The 19249-nt window shown below is 38.5% G+C and overlaps 1 protein-coding gene across 1 annotated transcript; it reads right to left on the bottom strand.

Moving 5' to 3' along the window:
• Window positions 1-3058: 3058 nt before the first annotated feature.
• Window positions 3059-13388, bottom strand: LOC128950084 (interleukin-15-like). The gene is made up of 8 exons (XM_054294958.1): window positions 13307-13388; window positions 10647-10767; window positions 5557-5657; window positions 5052-5133; window positions 4857-4898; window positions 3882-4025; window positions 3613-3744; window positions 3059-3488 (listed from the first exon to the last, which is right to left on the bottom strand). The coding sequence occupies exons 2-8, from the start codon at window positions 10698-10700 to the stop codon at window positions 3429-3431; spliced, it is 615 nt and encodes a 204-aa protein (XP_054150933.1). The 5' UTR covers window positions 10701-10767; window positions 13307-13388; the 3' UTR covers window positions 3059-3428.
• Between the last annotated feature and the right edge of the window lie 5861 nt (window positions 13389-19249).

The following is a 19249-nucleotide window of genomic DNA, read 5'->3' as shown; positions in this document are numbered from 1 at the left end:
GCTTTCAGGCGGGCAGTGCAGAACAGCTCTGGTCTGTGTCTTGTTGTCCGGTGTGCTGTGTTCCCTGGTGTGTCTTTGGGGTCCCTTTTGCCTTCTCCCCTCAAGGCCCTCACCACAAGCATGATGTGTCGTGTTTCGTGTCCCCCTGTTTGTCATGTTCTGTGTCACGGGTGTCTGCACTTATTTGTGCCAGAGCTGTTTTGCCCTGCTGCATGGCCTGCTGCAATGGGACAGGCCTGGGGAGTTGAAATTTGTAATGTGGGGTGTACATGGGCTCTAGATGCTATTCCTAGATTGACATAAGGTGTTTGCAGCTTGTGAGTTATCCTGGTGGTGTTTGACATATGTTTTAACTTTCTTTCATGCTAACATGTCCTGCATTACTGCAAGACTATACATTTCCAGAAAGATTTCTTTTAATACATTTTTAACTGCAGGATATATGTGACTTTTAGAAGAGCAGGGAAAGACAACTTCTTTACGTAACATTTTCTTAGTTTTATCTGTGGCCCAGCTACACTGTTTCAATTAATGTTATTGTTGTTTGTGTTGAATTCCAATGACATAAGTATATTTTAAATTTCTCTTAAATTCCCTTTTGTCAGTTTCTCAGGGTCTCTCATGTGTGGTAGAGCAGCCATAAGGTTCTGTAAGGATTACTACTTTCAATTTTTCATCTTGCAAAGCTGAATACAGCTGCATCCCCCTGAAAGGCATTAAATAAACAAAGCCACACCTGATGGCTTCCCTTCACCTCACAACAAAATACTGTGTTGGAGTCTAATGAAGGTTGTTTCAGCAGCACTGTCAATGTATTTTATAATTTGATTTCAAGACAGTATCTTGACATAGAAGTTTTAGTTGCATTTCTTTGTTTTCCATTAGTAAAACTTGTAAAAGCAGTTCATCAGAAGCAGTTTTGTATGTAGTGAAGTAGAAAGCCCCGAGGAGTATTGAGTCGCACTAGGAAAAGAAAAAAAGGGTACAAATTTGTATGGTTGAGGACTCAGAAGGAAGAAAACCAGTATAGGATACTAATTTGTATGTTGAAGTTAAAATAAGCTTTTTTAGCTCTTGGTATTTCTCAAGAAAATTCCCAGAAAACCTTTCCCTGATTTCTTTTTATGTTCCAACTTCATTCCTTTTTCCCCTATACGTTTTTTAGCTTTTAGAGGCAGTGAGCTGCTTATCTCATGGCACAGATAGGTCGGTTATCTCAACAGATTTCTCACTCTTTATTGTACTGCCTCATCTTTCCCCCCATTTTTATAAAGCCATTTGATTCCTGGTTGGCTTGACTTGGTCAAGAAAATACCACATTAAATAAGCATGTAGAAGAGGGTGAGGTTATGAAAAATATTTATTTCCTTTTGTCTTTAAGTTATTAATTATTGGCTTAATTAAGTCTGTTCATAAGAATAGGTGAATTCTCCAGCGTTGAGGGAAAATAGTTGAAAGGAGACAGTTTCAAGGTGCTGAATTGAGTTTTTTGTTGAAATAATGCTAACTTGTTCATCTTTTCCTGCCTAGGTGCGTGAGACTAAAATTCCATCGAATTCATATGAGCAAAGTTTGTTTCTTCTCTGCCTTTAGAGAAGATACAACCCTTTAGACTTTACCGAATGTCCCTTTAAGTGTTGTCTTGATCAGTCTCCTGATGCTGTGCAGAAATTCCTGCTTTATCCATGGAGTACACCTGCTGAAATCTCTCTTTCTATATATATAGATGTATCCAATATGCTGGTTTCCCTCCATTCCTCTCAATGTTGGGCTGGCTGACTCAAATAATCATTGTCTGAGCTTTTTCCCCATGGAGCTGGAATGAAATGTTTCTATACTATGTTTTTGCTCACGTAGTCATACGGACAAGATGAATAATCTGCAATTGCTGTTGATCCCCCAGCTATCTCACGGCTGGCAAAGAATTCCCTCTTTTTTATTTTCCTCAAAACACTGAAGGTCCTAACAAGAAAGGTATCTGCAGTTCAGAGTCTAAAATGTCCGTGAAATCATCTGAACAGTACCTGATCAACAGGTGCTCAAACATTTGGGAGCCACTAGAGGCAATATTCTATGGATAAACAACTCATATTTATCTTCAGGGTCCAGTAAAACAGCAAGAAGGAAGAGGATGTCAGACATCATCTTGCATTATCCTGTTAGTACACAGGCAAGAAATGTGGATACTAACTACAAGGAATGGGAAGGAAAAGCAGATTTTAAATTATTGCAAATCAGGAAAACAGAACCATGTAGTGCAGAACTTTGATGGAAGAGCATTTTTCTTCTCTTCTGGTGTCAAAAGGTAGTTATTGTTCCTTCTGTACCCAGAAACACTGCTATGAGTCGCCTTAATCCCCTAACTGACAAGGATTCATTGGAGAAAACACAGTATTAATCTTTTCCTTAATGTCTGCCAACAGCAGTTAGAAAATATTAGCTAGTTAATGCTACGCAAATAACTCAAGCCTGCGTAGAAGAAACAGCTTCTTCACCTTGGGGATGTTTGCTTCACAAGTAGCCATTGTTCTGCCTGCAGGACTAACAGGTCAGATCAGATTTGTCTGTGTTTTACTCATATTGAAACTTTTCCTCTGGAACACATAGGAATTTCCTAACTTAAAAAAAAAAAAAAAAAAAGAGCCAAAAACCCACACAAAACCAAAAACCACAAACAACAAGTTGGCATTAATTTAGTCCATCATTTATAACAGCCAGATCATTTATTGTAACAATTGGATTCAGGATGTAGTAAAGCTTTCAGATGGCTGCTTAGCTCTCAGGAAAAAGTAAACCCTAACAGAAATGCTGGAGATCCAGATTAGCAAAAGGCCTCTCTTAATCCCAGAAGATGCACCTGGGCCAGCTGGAAGTCAAATGAAATAAAAGGGATATGGCCAGTGGCTGACAGAGTGACAAGCTGAGTGGTCACAGATTTAGCAATTTTCTTTGGAAAGACAAATTCACAGTATTTATCATACTTGCCACGGGTAAATGAGTTAATGGAAAACAATATTAAATCAGGAAATTGATTTTCAAAGTAGTGAAGATGAAGAAAATTCTGAGCAAAGCAGTTCTTTGGTTCCCCCATCATCAGTGTAATGCTTCCCTCTCAAAGCCAGAAATAAGGAAAGTCCCTTTATCTCTTTGACTGAAGTCCAGAGTTGTAACTTGGTGTTACCTTTCCTGTGCACATGACATCAGGTAAGGAAAAATCATATTCAGTGCACGCCACTGAATTAAGGAAAAATGTAAAATTTAGGACCCATTTTGTTTCATGCGAACTATGTAATAAACACTTCTGGTTTTGATGTTTTATGGAGGCAAATAATTTATTTCTTTTTTGTGATATTTCTTCCAGTGAGAAAACTGGAGATAATTTTTAATGCCCTTATGCTAGCATTGTACAAAAGGGCAAAGAAGAGTCTTCACATAAATATTTTAGTTTTGACTTTGAGTTCTTGGACGGAAGAAGTAATTGAGCTTACCTGAAAACCACAATAGAAACAGATATATTAAGAGATAGCCAAGAGGATTATAATTTTTTTTTCTGGTTTATTTTTGGTGATAATCTAATTTCTCTGAGGGTGTTCATGTAAGAATATTTTTTACCAGCTTATGTCTTTCTGACCAGTGTTTGCAATCCCTTTGTATAACCTTTTCAAAGTTTTGTACAAATTCTGTAAAATTTTTTTCTTCATATTCTTCACATTCTTTGCATTTTTCTGATTTTGTGGAAGCCAACTGAAAAAAAGAAGAAAAAAGGCATTAGTTTTTCTCATTAGTTTTCATCCCACAGTTTATTGGATAGCAGAAATACCTCTTTAGTTACATAAGCATTTTGATTTGCTTTTTTTCCACACACAATTGGTGCTGCTTACCTTATTTTTTTCGAAGCTGTCATTCCCATTTTTCCAAATGTTCCACACATCCTGTGTTTTACTGCAATTTTTGATACGATATTCTTGAAATATCACTTCTGTCTCTAAGAAAAAGCACCTCATTACAAGTTCCTGGCATTCTTCCTGAAAAAAACATGCAGTTGCAATAGTTTATGATTAAAAAGGAATAAGCAAATGTAGGTCACAATTTATTATCTAATTTAAACCACAAGTATTATATAAGTGAGATGTAATCTAAGATAAAATCAGCCACAAAGAGACTGATTTTTACTTACTGGGCATCTTTTCTTACTATTCAAGTACATTTGAATATCTGCAGAGATGGACTGTGAGAGCTAAGAACAACAAGAGCAAACACTTTGCTGAGATGGGGTGAAACATGAAGAACACAGGAAAATAATTAATGAGGATAGGAACCTGGCATATAACTAACCATAGTGGAATTAATTTATTATTATGCTTAGTAGTCTTAACACTTTAACTCGGAGACCTGAATTCAGAATGGGTAAGAGAGCAGAGGAAGCAGGTAATGTTCCCTTAATTAAAAAATGAATCCCAGAATTATTTTAGCATTGTTTGCCTTGATAAAATGACTTTGAACCACACAATCACAGAGTAGTTTGGGTTGGGAGGGACCTTAAATATCCTGTACTTCCAACCTCGCTGCTATGCCCAGAGCCTCCTCTCTGTGGGCCAGGATACCCAATATGGCCTCAACCATCCCTTTCAATTGATTAACTTTAGTAGCAGATGACTAAATAAGGATAATTAATACCTGCTTGCATAGTTTATCATAAGCACATAGATTAGAAGTGCTATTAATTCCAAGGCAAATTATTTGATTTTAGGCGCATTTATCAAATTAGAACAAGTCTGCTTTAGGGGATAGTTCAGATAAGGCCATGAAGGCACCACATTAAACATCAGTTGTGGTCATGTGTGAAGTTTACTTACATCCTCATCTGCGTTGGCAGTGTATAAACTGACATCAATGTCCTGCAAGGAAATAAGAGTTGTAATTACCAACATTAGCTAACAAACACCATCCCTCTCCCTCTCACTAGCGCTTCCTAGCTGAGTGCAGTGCTAAATGTTTTCTTAAGGCTTCTTCTAGGATTGCAAGAAAAGCTGACTGTTTCATGGACTTACTCTGGATGTCTTGATGGCTTGCAAATCCTGCAGAACTTCTTCCCACTTGCAGCGTCCTGCTTCTGTCTTTGGAACATAAGCACTGGAACAGAAGGAGCACAGTGACCATCAGGATAAACAGGAGGGATCTACAACCTTTACCATGAAAAAAAGGACTCAGCATGGTAAGATATTAGAGATACAGTGTTTACGTGTAAATTCATATGGTAAATGCTTGGGGCAAGCAGGCAGATTTGAAAAATCATAAAATCACACAGATACATAAAAACAGAATCTCATGTCACACACAGTATAAACAATGTGGGTTTTTCAGAAGGCCACATTTATAGAACATAATGCAAGAGAGAGGTTCAATTACCTGATGTAAAATACCTAAAATTCTTTTAAAGTGTAAAAATAAAATTCCAAATCCAGTCTCTGAAGTGACTAGAGACAAGTAACAGCTCTGATAGTGAAAATAAATAATTTGTAGCTAGTGTCTGATTGACGTTAGCTCTGTGTTTACCATAGGAAGAAGATGATTAGTCCCATTCCATTCTTTAAAAGGCAAAAGCAGTGGCTGTTCAGAAGCAGATACTGCAGACAAATACTTTTCAGGTGTGTTTTCTGGAAGACACAACCAAAGTGATGCCTTGTCACCATTTGATTCCACAGAATTTTGCTTTAGTACTGACTTAATTAACCAATTTTCCAAGACTTCCAACAAAGACAAAACCCTGTTGTGTGTAGCTGGAAGGGCCAGCTGATTTGTAGCTTGGAGAAATACAAAATCACTTTACCAGACAGTTGGTAGAATACACAATGTTTGGGAAAGGAATGCTGTTTTTTAATAATGAATTTAAATTAAGCATTTTAAGTGCAGTTGCCTCTGAGTGATATCTAAGGTACGCTAGTATTGTTTTCTCTTTAAAGAAGCAAATCTGTAAGCAAATGAAAAAACCTTTCTTTAATGAAGCAGATACAGCCAATGACTTTGCTGATTTGGCTGTCACAGAAACAATAATCTAAGTTGCTCAAGAGAAAATATTTGTGGTTTTTTACAGTATTTAACTTACATGCGATGGAAAATACAGACAGTTAAAATTACATGCTTCTGCCTAAATACCATATATCTAAACTTTTTTATTAATATTTGCTTATAAATGTCTCCTTGAATCCTTGAGGTAAGATATTCATAAATATGAACATTTCTTTCCAGGCTATGCCATTTGGTTCTTTTTTCTCCTTATTTTGAACTGTATTATTATTCTTTATTTATATCTTTATTCCTCATCTGCTTCCTTGTTCCTGAAGACAAATGGCCAGAAGCATACAGCGCACTCAGATCTAATGAGGGATTTGGAAACCGGTGACACTGTTTTCAGTTTTTGTGGGAAAAGGGGAACTTCTTCATTGTTGATTATTCTCGAATTTTCTCTCAACTTTTTGACTTGTAGCATACACTTTTTTCCTTGATCAGCCCCCTTTCCTTGTTCCCATGAGCAAATCAGCCTTCTCAAACACCTCTCTCTCATAACAATCTATTTTCTCATTTCACTCCGTAGTACAATAGACTTCTTGCACATTATTCATTATTATTATTTTAGTTGGTCTCTTCTTCTCCCCTGTTCTAAAAATATGTGTCCTCAGCATTTTTTCTCTGGCTTCCTGTGCAGCAAAGCATTTTAAATCTTTTTTTCTCTGTTACTGCAGCAAATTTTCCTCTGAAATCTTACCACCACCTCCAGCTCCCGCCAGTCCTTTGGCATTTTATTAAGAAATGTCTCATGTATAAAGGAGGGATCTTTTTAGATCTGCATCCAAGTACTGTTTACATCTTGTAAAATTTTACACCCACTCATCTGCATTGTTGCAGCAATTCTTCTTCTGTGACTTTTTTTTTCCAGGGGTGGAGCCATGGAGAGTAAAGGTTTCATAAACTAGTGGAAGTGGCTTTAAGAGGAATGGAGCCCATAAATGAAGCAGCACTTCTGAACTAGATAGATGTTTCCATATACTGAGCCCTTAAATAAGTAATTTTGAGATCAAATTTTCATGGATTATGAGTAAGATTTAGAGAGAAAACATATTCTAGCTGCCTTGTCATGGGGTAAATGCTGAAAGCCAAAGAAGCAGATTCACTGAAGAATCTCTCTGCTCTTTCATCCCTGAGTCACTTTAGGCTTCTTGTAGGAAACAATCGAAGGGAAACAAAGAAAAAAAGCCCTGAGTTTGAATTAGTGTCAGAATGGCACTGTCCTACATGGCTTATTCTGCCTGTATCAGGGAAGTGCTAGCCTTCAAGGGAGTTTTCTCAGTAATCAGCCTGGCAGGAGCCTCTCTCAGTTTATATCACATTCTGTATTTATATGTTCTTTGTTTGCTACTTGTTGATTTGCTTTGGCAGCCCTTTCTCCTTCTATTCCTGATAATTGGTATTTATGCCAGAGAGTAAAGTTTGTAATGCCTGCTTGAAAATTTTGCTGAAAGGTCACAGAGTCGTTGCTGTTCCACTCAATACATTAAACATCAGAACATGAAATGTAGCAAGTTAAATATTTTCTCTTGACCTTTACTTTCTTTTGCAGATTGTGCTTGAGGCCCAGAGCTCAGACTGTTTCCTTGTGGAGATGTGCCCTGTACTTGGCTACAGACCTCGTATTTGCCAGGTGGCAAAATCCAGCCAGGAAAGAAAGGTAATTCATGCTTCTTTCTCTTTTCATCCTTCCATGCAATGTCAGTCTTTTCAAGGTATCAACCCCTCCTCAAATTGTGAAAGACCAGCTGAATGTTTTCTTGATGCAAGGACGTATAATATTAATTGTATCTGCTAGGTTAGCTTGCCAAACACAATTGACACAGAGACTCCCTGAATTTTGCTAGTGGCAAAAATAATTTAGCTCAAATACACAGCAAAGAAAAAGCACAGAGCAAAAAACTCATTTGTAAGGCACAGCTGGTGAGATTTGACCATTTATCCCCAAATGACACCCTTCAGGAAGCAATATGCAATAACTAGTTAAAAGGCCTTTCAGAATAAGTTCTCACAGATAAATAAACAGTGAGAATAAAAAGATATTCAAAATGTAAAGGGCATTAATAAAACACATAAAATGGAGCCAAAACTAAAGTTTGTTTAGCAAAATGTGTCCTGATCTATACATTTGCTGTTAGGCACTCCTTGTACATATTATTTGTGATATTTTTATCATAGCAACAAATACCCAACAGGGAATGAGAACACAATTACGGATTAAATTTCTGTGCCTTTAGGGTAGGATATTAACAACTGGAACAGTATTAAACATGGAAACTTGAACAGCAAAAAAATTATAAATTATGTCATATTGATGCATAAAACTGAAACCTCTGAGGCCATAAAAACAGTTGTTACAGGAACAGCTGCTGGACAGGTAATATCTCAGCCTTATCAAAATACTCAGCTTAAAGACTGCAAGACCATACACTGATAGAGATCTGTAACACACTTGTAATAGATAAAAGACTAAAAATAGCAAAAGCAGTTCTCAAAGTTGTGAAGTTAGGCAAGTTCCAGAGCTTTTTAAAAAGAATTATAATCTATGGCCCTCTCCTACAGTGATACTTCTACTGGAATTTGCTGGATCCTGGATTAGAGGCATGATGCAGTTTGAAACATTCTAGCATGTTTTTTCATAATTTTTGAATGGTAAAGCTAGAAATCAATCTTATTTCATTCTAAACAAGGAGCCAGCTGACTCTGTACATGTAAGCATTAATCTTTGGGGTTTTTAAGAAACTTCAGTGATAGCATGGGTTGCCTATTTCCAGAAGAGGAACAAAATCAGAAGAAAATGTGGTAGTGTTACATCTGTCTGAGGTCAGAGTGAACATGTCAGCACATTTTAGCTACTTTGATAGATTACACCCACTCCCAAACAAGAACCAGAGCTGTTGCCAATACAAACAATGCAAAAAAAAAAAAAAATTATGTGAAGGCTCAAGAGATCACAAGCTTTCTCCAATGTTCCTTGTGCCCACAGGCCACTGAAACGGGCTGATGAGCATAGCAGAGTATGGCTGAAATGAGCATGCTGAAGAGGAACTTGCACATTTCTAAGCCTCCAAGCTCACTCATTTCTGCTCCTACTCTGCAGCGGTTGAATTTCTGAACTATTGGCTAGACTACTCCTCAGAACACACACCTTGAGGTTTCCCAAGCTTTGGCCAGAACAGGTCCAGCAGCATTTCAGACCCAGGAAACAAAACCTTCCTAATTGGGTTTTTGGTTTTTCTATTCTGCATTCGCGTCACTACTGTAGGCTGTCTCAGAAAGATTTTCTTGCAATTGATTGGCCTCCATTTAATGCTATCATTTGTTTTACCCTTGGACATTAAGCCTCCAAGTCGCTGCTTTTGTTCCACTGGGTTTTCTACCTTTTGTTTGCAGAGCCTGAAGGACATTATTGATCTTTATCTGGTGCTGCACAGACAGGTAGCCATGGTTTTGCATCAGAGTGTTGACCTGTTTCGTGTGGGTTTGAGCTCTTTGTTTTTCTTTCGGTTCACCAGGCACTGTGAGAACATTTTCATCATTTCAAAACTGAGCAATCCAACTGAGAGAAAACAAATCTCTTCTCTCTTAGTTTTTGATGTTTAAATAAAGATTTTTTCCATTTGCAAAAGTTTTAGCTGGTTATATGAATTAGAGAAAACGATCCTTTAGAAAATAATTAAAGTATAAACAGAAATGAAAATTAGTTTTCATTAATTAAATGAAGGCTATTTTGTTTTCTGATATTTAAGTCTGGACAAAACAGGTGTCATAGGCTGCTTTGAGATAAAATATTCTGTCACAGGTTTTGGATGCTCCATACTTTGGATATGGTTTGGGCACTGAACTCTCAGGAAAGGTGCTGGCAAAACCCCTCAGTCCTAAAGAGGGCAGAGAATTACTTGTAGCCCCTACTGAACCACATTGCTGCTTAAAAGTCACTTTTACTGAGTGCAATATAGAGCTTGAGTTCACTCTCAACACTGGATCTTGCTCATAGTTTCAGTCAAATTATTTTCTTTTTTAAAATTGTCACCAGTGCACAGTACATAAATTTGCACTATTTCAAGTTGCTCATCTTTAGCTTGAGAAAAACTGCTAGAAAACTACTTTGTCCTCACTGTGACCTGTGTGTCCTGAAACTGCACACAGTTTAAAATGAGACTTGAAATATTCATGTGTCGTTTAAATTATGCAAAATAATCTACAGCAACCATAAAATCCTATGAATCTGAGAGATATTTTCAGCTACATGAGGGCAGGAGATGAGTGGGGGTTTTGCCAAAAAATGAAAGAAAGAAGGAAAAAGGAAAATGCTGTGGCGTTTTGGACTTAAGTTTCTGTCTTAATGCACTTGTGACTGGAATAGAGTTGATTTTCTTCCAAGTACCTGGTACAATGCTGTGTTTTGGAACTGAGATGAGAATAATGTTAATAAGTGTAAGGATGTAATCTAAAATACCAGAGATGTTTACAAGCCTTAAATTTTCTTTATTACCTACTTTTCACGTTGGGTTGCAAAATACCATTACAAGCTTTGCTGAACTTTCAGAAGAATGTCATGTTGTTTAAGAGGTGCTTACCTGGCTCTGCAGCCTGCTCAGTGCTCCAGCAGAGTTTTGTGCCATCCCCAGCATTCTGCCTGCTGGACCATTACTCAGAAGAGAAGCACAGCATCTGGGTCAGAAAACTACATTTTGGGGCCTACATGGGGGAAAAAAACCATAAGTATAAAGCCACAATGGATTTCTGAGTGGCTTTCAGCCTGTGCATTAAGATGATTCAAAGCAGGAAGCCTCTTAAATTTTGTGAGTAACTTCTGCAAGTCCCCTGTATGTATTCTGAAGGCTTAGGTGCAGACAGCAGGGATGCTGCTGGTGCACAGAGGTGGAATTTGAGTTGTACGACTGGATGGAGAGCACAGCAAGGAGTAAAGACATGGTGGGAGTGAAAGGAAGGAGAAAGTTTGAGGGCAGCAGAAGTAGAAGGGTTTATGATCACTAAAGCATAGTCTACTCAAAACTCAATCCCATGCTCACTGCCTTCCCATGAATTCATAATCATGAAAAGGTATTAAATCTTTAATCAGAGTATGATGTAACGATTTCCTTTTTCTCACACACCATTTGTGAACCAAATGGATTGTTTTCACAGAGCGGACCAAGCCCCTGGAAAAACCCAAACCAAACCAAATAAATATACATATAAATATATATTTTTTATATATATATATATATATATAAGTACATACTCTAGACAGTGTAAAATCCGATTTTTCGTGCACCCATGTAAGTAATTACTCTAAGATAGTGTAGCTTAGGCTGTAGACATTTTTTATTCAATAAAAATGATTGAAAATGAAATAAAATGAGCGAGAGAAAGCTGTAAGCAGTGAGGCAGCATGTGTGGACCCCAGTCTGATGGCTTTGGCCATCACCAGCACCCAGTGTGGGTCACTGCAGGTCAGGTTTACCCTTGGGATCCCCAGTGCAAGCCCAGGCGAGCTGTCACCCTGCTGTCACCCCCCTGTGCTGCCCAGCCTCCCCACTGCACTGACAGCCCTGAGTATAACCAATCATAGCACCAGCATAATCAAACCTCAGGAATGTGAAGCAGCAATTGAAGCCGCAATTGACCTATTTACCCTTACAGCACAAAGAAAACCTCCGGGAGCTACACCATTGCCTAAGCACACCATCAGGAAAAGGAACTGTTGTCATTTCTTTTCCGGCAAAGGCTGCAGCACTTGAGCCTTTGAGAGCCACTGTGACTCACGTTCCTGTGTTCTCACAAGCACACCACACACCCTTGCTCCAGCTGCCATGCCTCTTCTGTCTTTGTTATTTTCATGGCATTCAGCCTGAGGTTCGCTTGACATTCAGCCTGAGGCAGGGTGGCTGTGTGGCTTACACTAACAGAGACAATTCATTATTTTTGAGCAATAAGTGCTCAACAGCTCTCCACATGAGTGTGCTCGTGTTGATGGCTTTTCCTCTCGCAAGCTCACTGAACGCTTCCAGCTGCAGCTCTCAGAAGTCAGGCACATTGATTCCCATAGAGAATTCCTTAGCTCTGGAAGGGCAGGTCGGGGCTTCTTTCTTACAAGAAAACAGCAGTTTTGTCACTCACCAGAATACATGCAGGCCCCTCTGGTACAAGTGCCATAACTCTTAATTAGCCAATGCAGCACCTGGTGCAGGGCACAGATATGAAGTCATACTCTAAGCTTCAAACAGCCCAGTAGACTCCCAAATTTAACACCTCTATTGAGCTATAGATATTGTTTGTTTAGACTGTGTTAATCTATAATTATCTTTTTCCAAGACAAAATAACTAAATGGTATGTTTCCATTTAACTAGTACGTGCTAAATTAATTTGTAACTGTAAATAGAACTAAACATCCTGAGAGACAAAGGAAGCACTTCACTATGTACTATGTACCACTTGGAAAGTATAGCCAAACATGCTGTGATAATTATCACCAGGAGTTTTTTCCACTGTGTAAGACTCTCTTAAATGTAAGCTGCCTAAAAGTGTCTTCTTTAGGCAGAAGGAATTGCAAGGTAGCGATTGTGCACGGGAAGGAGAATTTCCTATTAGACTCGCACAGATATAATTTTGCAGGTTGTGACTTTACAATCTGTGACAAGTTTCTGTTCCCCACATCTTTCCCTTTTTTCCAAACTGAGTCTATGATTCTATGGCTAGGTAGAAAGTGTTATTTTTAACAAGACTCACCAGTGCGTATGTTTACTCTTGTGTACTACTGAGTGGAATCTCTCCATAACACTCCTGTCATCTAGAGAAACCCTGTTACTGTTTTCAGCAAGATTCCACTGCCTGCAAATTTTCTGTTCTCTGCCTGCAAATTTTCTGTTCTCTGCCTGCATTTAATGCTCTTTTAACCACATACACTAAGAAGTAAATAACTTTTCTCCCAGATTTTTGCCTCTGTCCTTGCTATATTAACCAGGAAAGGCTCAGAGCAGTAGCTTTGTTTTCCCCTCGTTTTTGCCGAGTGAATTTGTTAGCAAACAATGACAAGTTTTCACGAGCTAGCACCAGTCTCCTCTAATTGCTGATTTCTCTAATGCGGCAGAAACGGAGAAACAGGTGCCAAGTGCAAGGCTAAATACAGCATTTAAACTATGTATTTCATAAGAAGCTAAGCTCTAAGCCTCGTCCTTTTTCGAACGAAGACAGAAGAAAGCAGGAGGATGTCAGAAGTTGTGAAATACTCACAGGTCTCGGGGTGCAGAGCAGCAAGCCGACACGGCACAGAGGCCAGGACAAGGTTGGCACCAGTGACACCAGCAAATGCTCCACCCCCTGCTCCGTTCTGTTTTACTTTCAGTTGTGACATAAATAGTTTTGTGCCTAATAAGGTGGAAGTCGTTCTCACGACACAGAGCAGACCGCAGGGATTTCCTGCTGCCGCTTCCTGGCGGCTTTCAAACCTGGAGGGGAAAACCCCGAACAAAGCCAGGCAGAAAGGACCGCGGGGAAATACACATTCCTGCAATTTAGAAGGCAGGGAGCGAGTGCAATACACATTCCTGCAATTTAGAAGGCAGGGAGCGAGTGCAATGCACCAAAGGCAGCTGCCTGATTGCTGTCTGAGCATGGACCTTGGAAGAGATGAGTTTCTGGAGCTGGGCATTTCCTTCTTGTTTCTCGGTGAGATAATGGGGTTTTTTTCAGCAACACTGCTTATAAAACAATGCCAGTCAGTTCACTGTGCTGGCACACTCTGTTGCAGAAAGATGCCAAAAATCTATTTACAAACATAAATAAGACTTCTGTGTCTTCAACTGCCGTCGTACAAGCGAGAGAAAATAAAAATACAGACTTTCCACAGCCAATGACAGATTATGAAAAGCACCAGCATTGCGGGAAAAACATCAGCTTGGATAAATATTTAAACCAAAGGAACATATCCATTTACTAACTGCCTTGTGATAAGAGCACTTATTTTCAGACAAATGTGGTCATAAATACCTGCTTATTCAGCTCACTCCAGCTCAAAGAGTGAGTAAATAATACCAAGTATATGTGTAATTCCATGTAAGTACTTGGACTTGGATCCCAAGGTGTCTCATATTTTCCGCTGTTTAAATCTGAAAGAAAATTGTTTTCCATTTTTTTTTTCTTTTTGATGAGATAATTTTGCTATGCTAAATTTGACAGAATTTTCTAAACCAGGAGAAATTTATAAGCAAATGGACAAAAACAAAACATTTGCACACCTGCAAATGAAACCACTGTCAGGTGGGGAGTATTAATGAATACTAAACCAAAAAAGTACATAGCTGAAGAATTCACTGCTTGCTCACTTACATCCATACCCTGAATGAATATTCTAGAATGAATATTAATTCTAGAATGAATTCATGAGGATTCTCTAAGGCCATATTTCACACTAGCATGAATGTAGTTTTTTATAATACTTCCATCAACAACCAAAAAGTGTGTTATGTAAGTGTGAACATATCATAATAACTTTCATGTTAATCCATGTAAGAGCTTCTCCTCACAGAACAATTTAGAAGAACTTGGGCAGAGCAAAGAGAGTGATATAGGAACAGTATAGTATATAGGAATAAGTATAAGGGAACAGTTTTAACATTTCTATTGTGTTGCCTTCATTTGGGAATAAAGCAGCTAAAAATAAACCTAAAAATAAAGGTATACCTTTCCCTTCCAAAGGATTACAGGTAAAAATGTCTATGCCAGCCAAAGATTTTCATCTTTTGATACTGTGTCATTTTGGTAACTGCTGATATAATCCACCTCTTACCTTGCAAGATGCAGTCCCTTTGCAGGGTTCAATATGATCAATTTTACTGATGTTTTAAAAGTTTCATTCTGTCCAAATAACTGAGTATGGCCTGGAGCTTACTGGCTCTGTCAAGTACTGTGAAGCAAGGATTACCTAAAGAGTTGTTTTTAAAGGAGGTTAATTATTTTAATCTTGGCAAAAGAGGAGTTGATGAAAAATTTTCTTTGGTTCCCAATGGTTACTGTGAAGAAAAGAATCTTGGCTTCCAAGGAATTTTAATTTTTGAGTCAAGGGATATGAGGTCAACCTTCAGTTTACTTAGATCATCTCTTCCTACAAATTATCATTGTGCTTGTTCATATGTTGTCTCCTCCAGATGTTTTTAGCTATCCACAAAATAGTTTTGAGATTTGTTCAATGCACTTTATTTTGTTTGCATGCCCCAATTAAGGATGAAATATGTGTTTATCAAGATATTCTTATGTAGTGGCAAAGGAGGTTGTGTAATGTTTCATGTGTGTATTCAATAGTTTCTTGTTTATGCTGCTGTGTTAGATTCTAGCTTAGGAGCCTGAATCTTCAGATTTGAGCGCTCAAAATTCTTTTTCATGACAAAGTTTGAACCTTCCTGGCCTGTGAAAATGCTTATTAACAGAAGTTTGCAAGAAAATCAATCTGGTACAATTGCAGTAATGTGCTTCTCATCACAGAGGCACATTTTTTACTCTCATGTTTTCCTTGTAGAATATTTTCTCATCTTGCAGTTGCTAGTTAAGTAAATTCTTTCTGTAAAATTCTGCTTTTAAGTTTTTATTCATCACTTTTTCCCTCTTAGATTTCTTAAAAACTCCTGCAGTTTTGGCATATGTGCCACTATAACCCAAATTCAGGAATTTTGGTTGTCCTGTGGCTTACTCTTGTATTTTTTTTCAGGCCCTTATGTTTGCCCTTTTGCAGCCTCTGGGAAAATAACATTCACTTACTTGAACATGCTGGGCCATTTAAGGTTATATTTGTCTGTCAGATAGCTCTTTTTGCTCTGCCCTTCACATAAACAAATTTCACAGAAGACAAACCTATCCTGCTATGAACATCTTGTAAAATGCATATACGAATAACAGCATTGCAGAAACTAACCAGAGGCAAAGATCTGTCACAAGCCTGCTTAATTACTCCCTTACTCATCAATGCTCTTTGCATTATTGAAAGGCCTATAAAATCAAAACGCTGCCTTCTAGAGCCTGAGCTCCTGACTAAAAGTAATAATAGCAGTTGTAAAGAATTAGACTCAGGACAAGCAAGATCCAAACTTGCAAATGTGGTTTTAATGGGCAAAGAAATTGTGACACATTCTTCAGCAACAGAATGAAACCTAAACCATTCCCAGTGAGAAGAGCTTGCTATATCTAATACTTCTTCAGCTATAACATCTTCTTGTGAGAGTATCTCAATCCAGGAGGAACACCAGGATCCTTACAGCGCTGCGAGCACAGCCAAGATCTTTGGACAAGAAATCTTAAACCACCATCAGGCTCTTCTGCCATTTATTGTTTATCGTAGTGCTCTCCTCACCAGGAGCCCTCATCATTCCTGCCCTGTCCTTGGGGTTTCACTGCCAGCACTGAAATGGTGACAACGTGGCACACCAAGGACAGTCTCCTCCATCTGACCAGCACTGCTCCCTCTGCTGTGCAGCAGCGGCGCATGGAAAGGGAGCGGCCCAAATGCTCCTATTAAAGGTGAAAACAATTTCATTTATGCATAGAACCACATTAGCCTTATCTAGCAGAGCCCTTGCTCCTCAGTGTGTGGGAAGTGCGTATTTGTGCAGCAGCAGATCCCAGCAATGCCTTGTTTTTAGCCTCAGGCCGTAGGCTGCAGTAACCATTGGCCTTCTCCCAGCTTTGATCAAACAATGCTACTTCCACGAGCTCTATGCACAGCTTTAGTATGGCATCATTTCTCAAAACACACATTTTATAGCTACTCTGTGCTAATTTTAACTTAATTTGGAGAAGAGGAGGGTGAGAGGGCAAAAGGTTTAATTGCTGCTACATGGCTGGAGCTCCGTACCATCGTCTGATGAAGTGCTGTATAATTTGCAGACTTTTACCTTGTAATATGTCTAATGTGTGATATTCTTAAATAGTTTTCCATGAATGTTTGCAAATTTCATTGTTAATAACAATCTTAATCTGGTATTCATTAGCCTGTTAATTATACTGTCGTTTAGAAATTCTTGCTTCCAATTAGCTTTAATGACAACATCAGAATACTTTTTCTGTGCTGCCATTTTCATGCTACACTTTCCCATTTAAACTGCCTGCTGCTCTATCTTAATTAAATTTAATAACAGTAGTGGTAGTTTATTGGGGACTTTTTAACCTCATTTAATGTCAGACCATTTATACTGGTTTGAAGTAGGCACTGAAAAAGTTTGCATTAATCCAATTACTTTTAAAAGAAGCAAACTTCACTTTTCAAAAGATTTTAATTAAGGCAAAATCCCTATGAAAGGTCAAACTCCCTACCTGTGCAAATGTGAGGAAACATTAGGGAGTTTTCTAGGTACAATGAAGATACATTAAAAAATCCACAATATCAAGAAACACTAAAGCACTAATAGAAAGAAGGAAGCCATAACTCTTTGTTTGTTTTAATAGAGGAGAAAAGGGTGAAAAAGCTGTCAGTGTCATTAGTGGCTCAGTATTGCTATTCAGAGCAAACTTAGGTAGGGAATGGTTGCAGCATTTTTTATCTTGGGAAAGCTCCACAGGGCCTGAATAATGTGCTTAGCATTATGCACCACCCTTGAAGCTGCACCATGAGACTAAAAGCATGGTTCTCATTAAAAATAATTATCTTTTTAGCCTATGCAAGTTTAAAGCCCTTTGGAGAATCTTTTTAGGGGATCACAGAAAATCACAGAAAAGTAGATTGAAAGAGATGCTGGAGGTCACCTAGTCCATCCTCCTCCTCAAGCAATCTGTCTAAACCCATACCATTCCTGAATAAAAGTTTGCTGGACCTTACAGTCCTGTTGGGATAAGAATTTGTGTGTTTATTACACACCGCAAAGGTGTCACAGGCTGCTTCTGCTCAGCTTTACTCACTCATCTAAAGCTTGCTCTTAGGACCATGAGCCACCATTAGATCTGGACAAGGGTTTCATGGAATCGTGGAATCATTCAGGTTGGAAAAGATCATTAAAGCACCGAGTCCAACCATTAATCTAACACTGCCAAATCCATCCCTGAACCAGGTCCCCAGGTGCCACATCAATACATCTCTTAAACCCCTACAGGGACGGTGATTTAACCACTTCCCTGGGCAGCCTGTTCTTCCCTGCTGCAACACTTGACCACCTTTGAAGTGAAAGAATTTCCCTACCACGCAGTCTAAATCTTCCCTGGTGCAACTTGAGGCTGGTTCTACTTCTCTTACAAGTGTACCTAATTTCTGGGCAGATATCCAGTCTTATTCACTTTCAGCTAGTAACTTCTCTTTGATTCTCCAAGTATAAAAAAGGCTGCCCATGTTGGTATAAACTCTGAAAATCAGAGGATTTTTTTGTATCTATGTGTTTTCCTTGTTTTGGTTTCTTGGGCATGAACATATAGGGTACTAACCAGGAATTTTAAGATTCTGTCCTCCTCAACATCTGTCTCTGTTCAAGTCCACAGCCTAGAACCCTCCACAGTTTAATCATATCCTCCTTTTCAATAAAAATCACAGTGTCCAATAAAAACCATCTTGCTATTAGAAGGGAAACAGTGTAAGAAGACTTTTTTGCAATTTTTTTCCTGCTTAACAAAAGAGCTCTTCCACTTTCCTAGTAGGTCTACTATGTCCTCAACCACTTTACAATTTGATAATAATGTAGGGGCTGATGTCTCAGTGAGAAGTCATCCCTAAAAGAGAAAACTATCAAAGGAAAAAACAATGGAGAAAAACCACTTGTAGCATTCATTGACTCACAACAACAGCTTTTGAGTCCTGTGAATCCCAATTTCATTCCAGGCAAAAATTGGCTTTCAAAAATGGATGTTAAAAGTCTTATACATTAGGATAGAATTTATGTTGCCATTCAGTGGGGAAAAGGGCAATGAACTAAATGCTGTATAATTTTCCTGAACTGGTCGTTCTAAGCCCACTGTCCTGCATATTGAAATGTTTTCATAAGCTCCTTTACAAGGCATCTCTACTTTCAGGCATGCTGTCTACTCCAAGGGAGGCCCTGCCATGTATGTGCTTAAAACGCTGGCTTTCCCCCAAAAAGGAATTTTCATTTTAAGATAACCTTCAAAAAAAAAAAAGTAGCAGTCTAAGATGCATAAGAGGAATAGAGACACTGAAGATAACAAATTCTGGCAATCCCTGAGTCTCTTTTTTGCCCTTTGAATATT

This window comes from Melozone crissalis, unplaced genomic scaffold (genome assembly GCF_028551555.1).
Source record: "Melozone crissalis strain CALT ecotype California unplaced genomic scaffold, PUWL_Pcris_2 ptg000420l_1, whole genome shotgun sequence".
NCBI lineage: Eukaryota > Metazoa > Chordata > Aves > Passeriformes > Passerellidae > Melozone > Melozone crissalis.
The sequence above is the reverse complement of the archived record's forward strand: the minus strand, read 5'-3'. Positions and strand labels throughout refer to the sequence as shown.

Bases quoted from the DNA above. Each gene is read 5' to 3' on its own strand.
- LOC128950084 (XM_054294958.1), bottom strand. From the start codon at position 10,700: ATGCTGGGGATGGCACAAAACTCTGCTGGAGCACTGAGCAGGCTGCAG. The intron at 5,658-10,646 runs GTAAGCACCTCT...TGTGTCTTCCAG, and splicing joins TGAGCAGGCTGCAGAGCCAG to AAAACACACCTGAAAAGTAT. The intron at 3,745-3,881 runs GTAAGCAGCACC...TCTTTTTTTCAG, and splicing joins ACAGCTTCGAAAAAAATAAG to TTGGCTTCCACAAAATCAGA.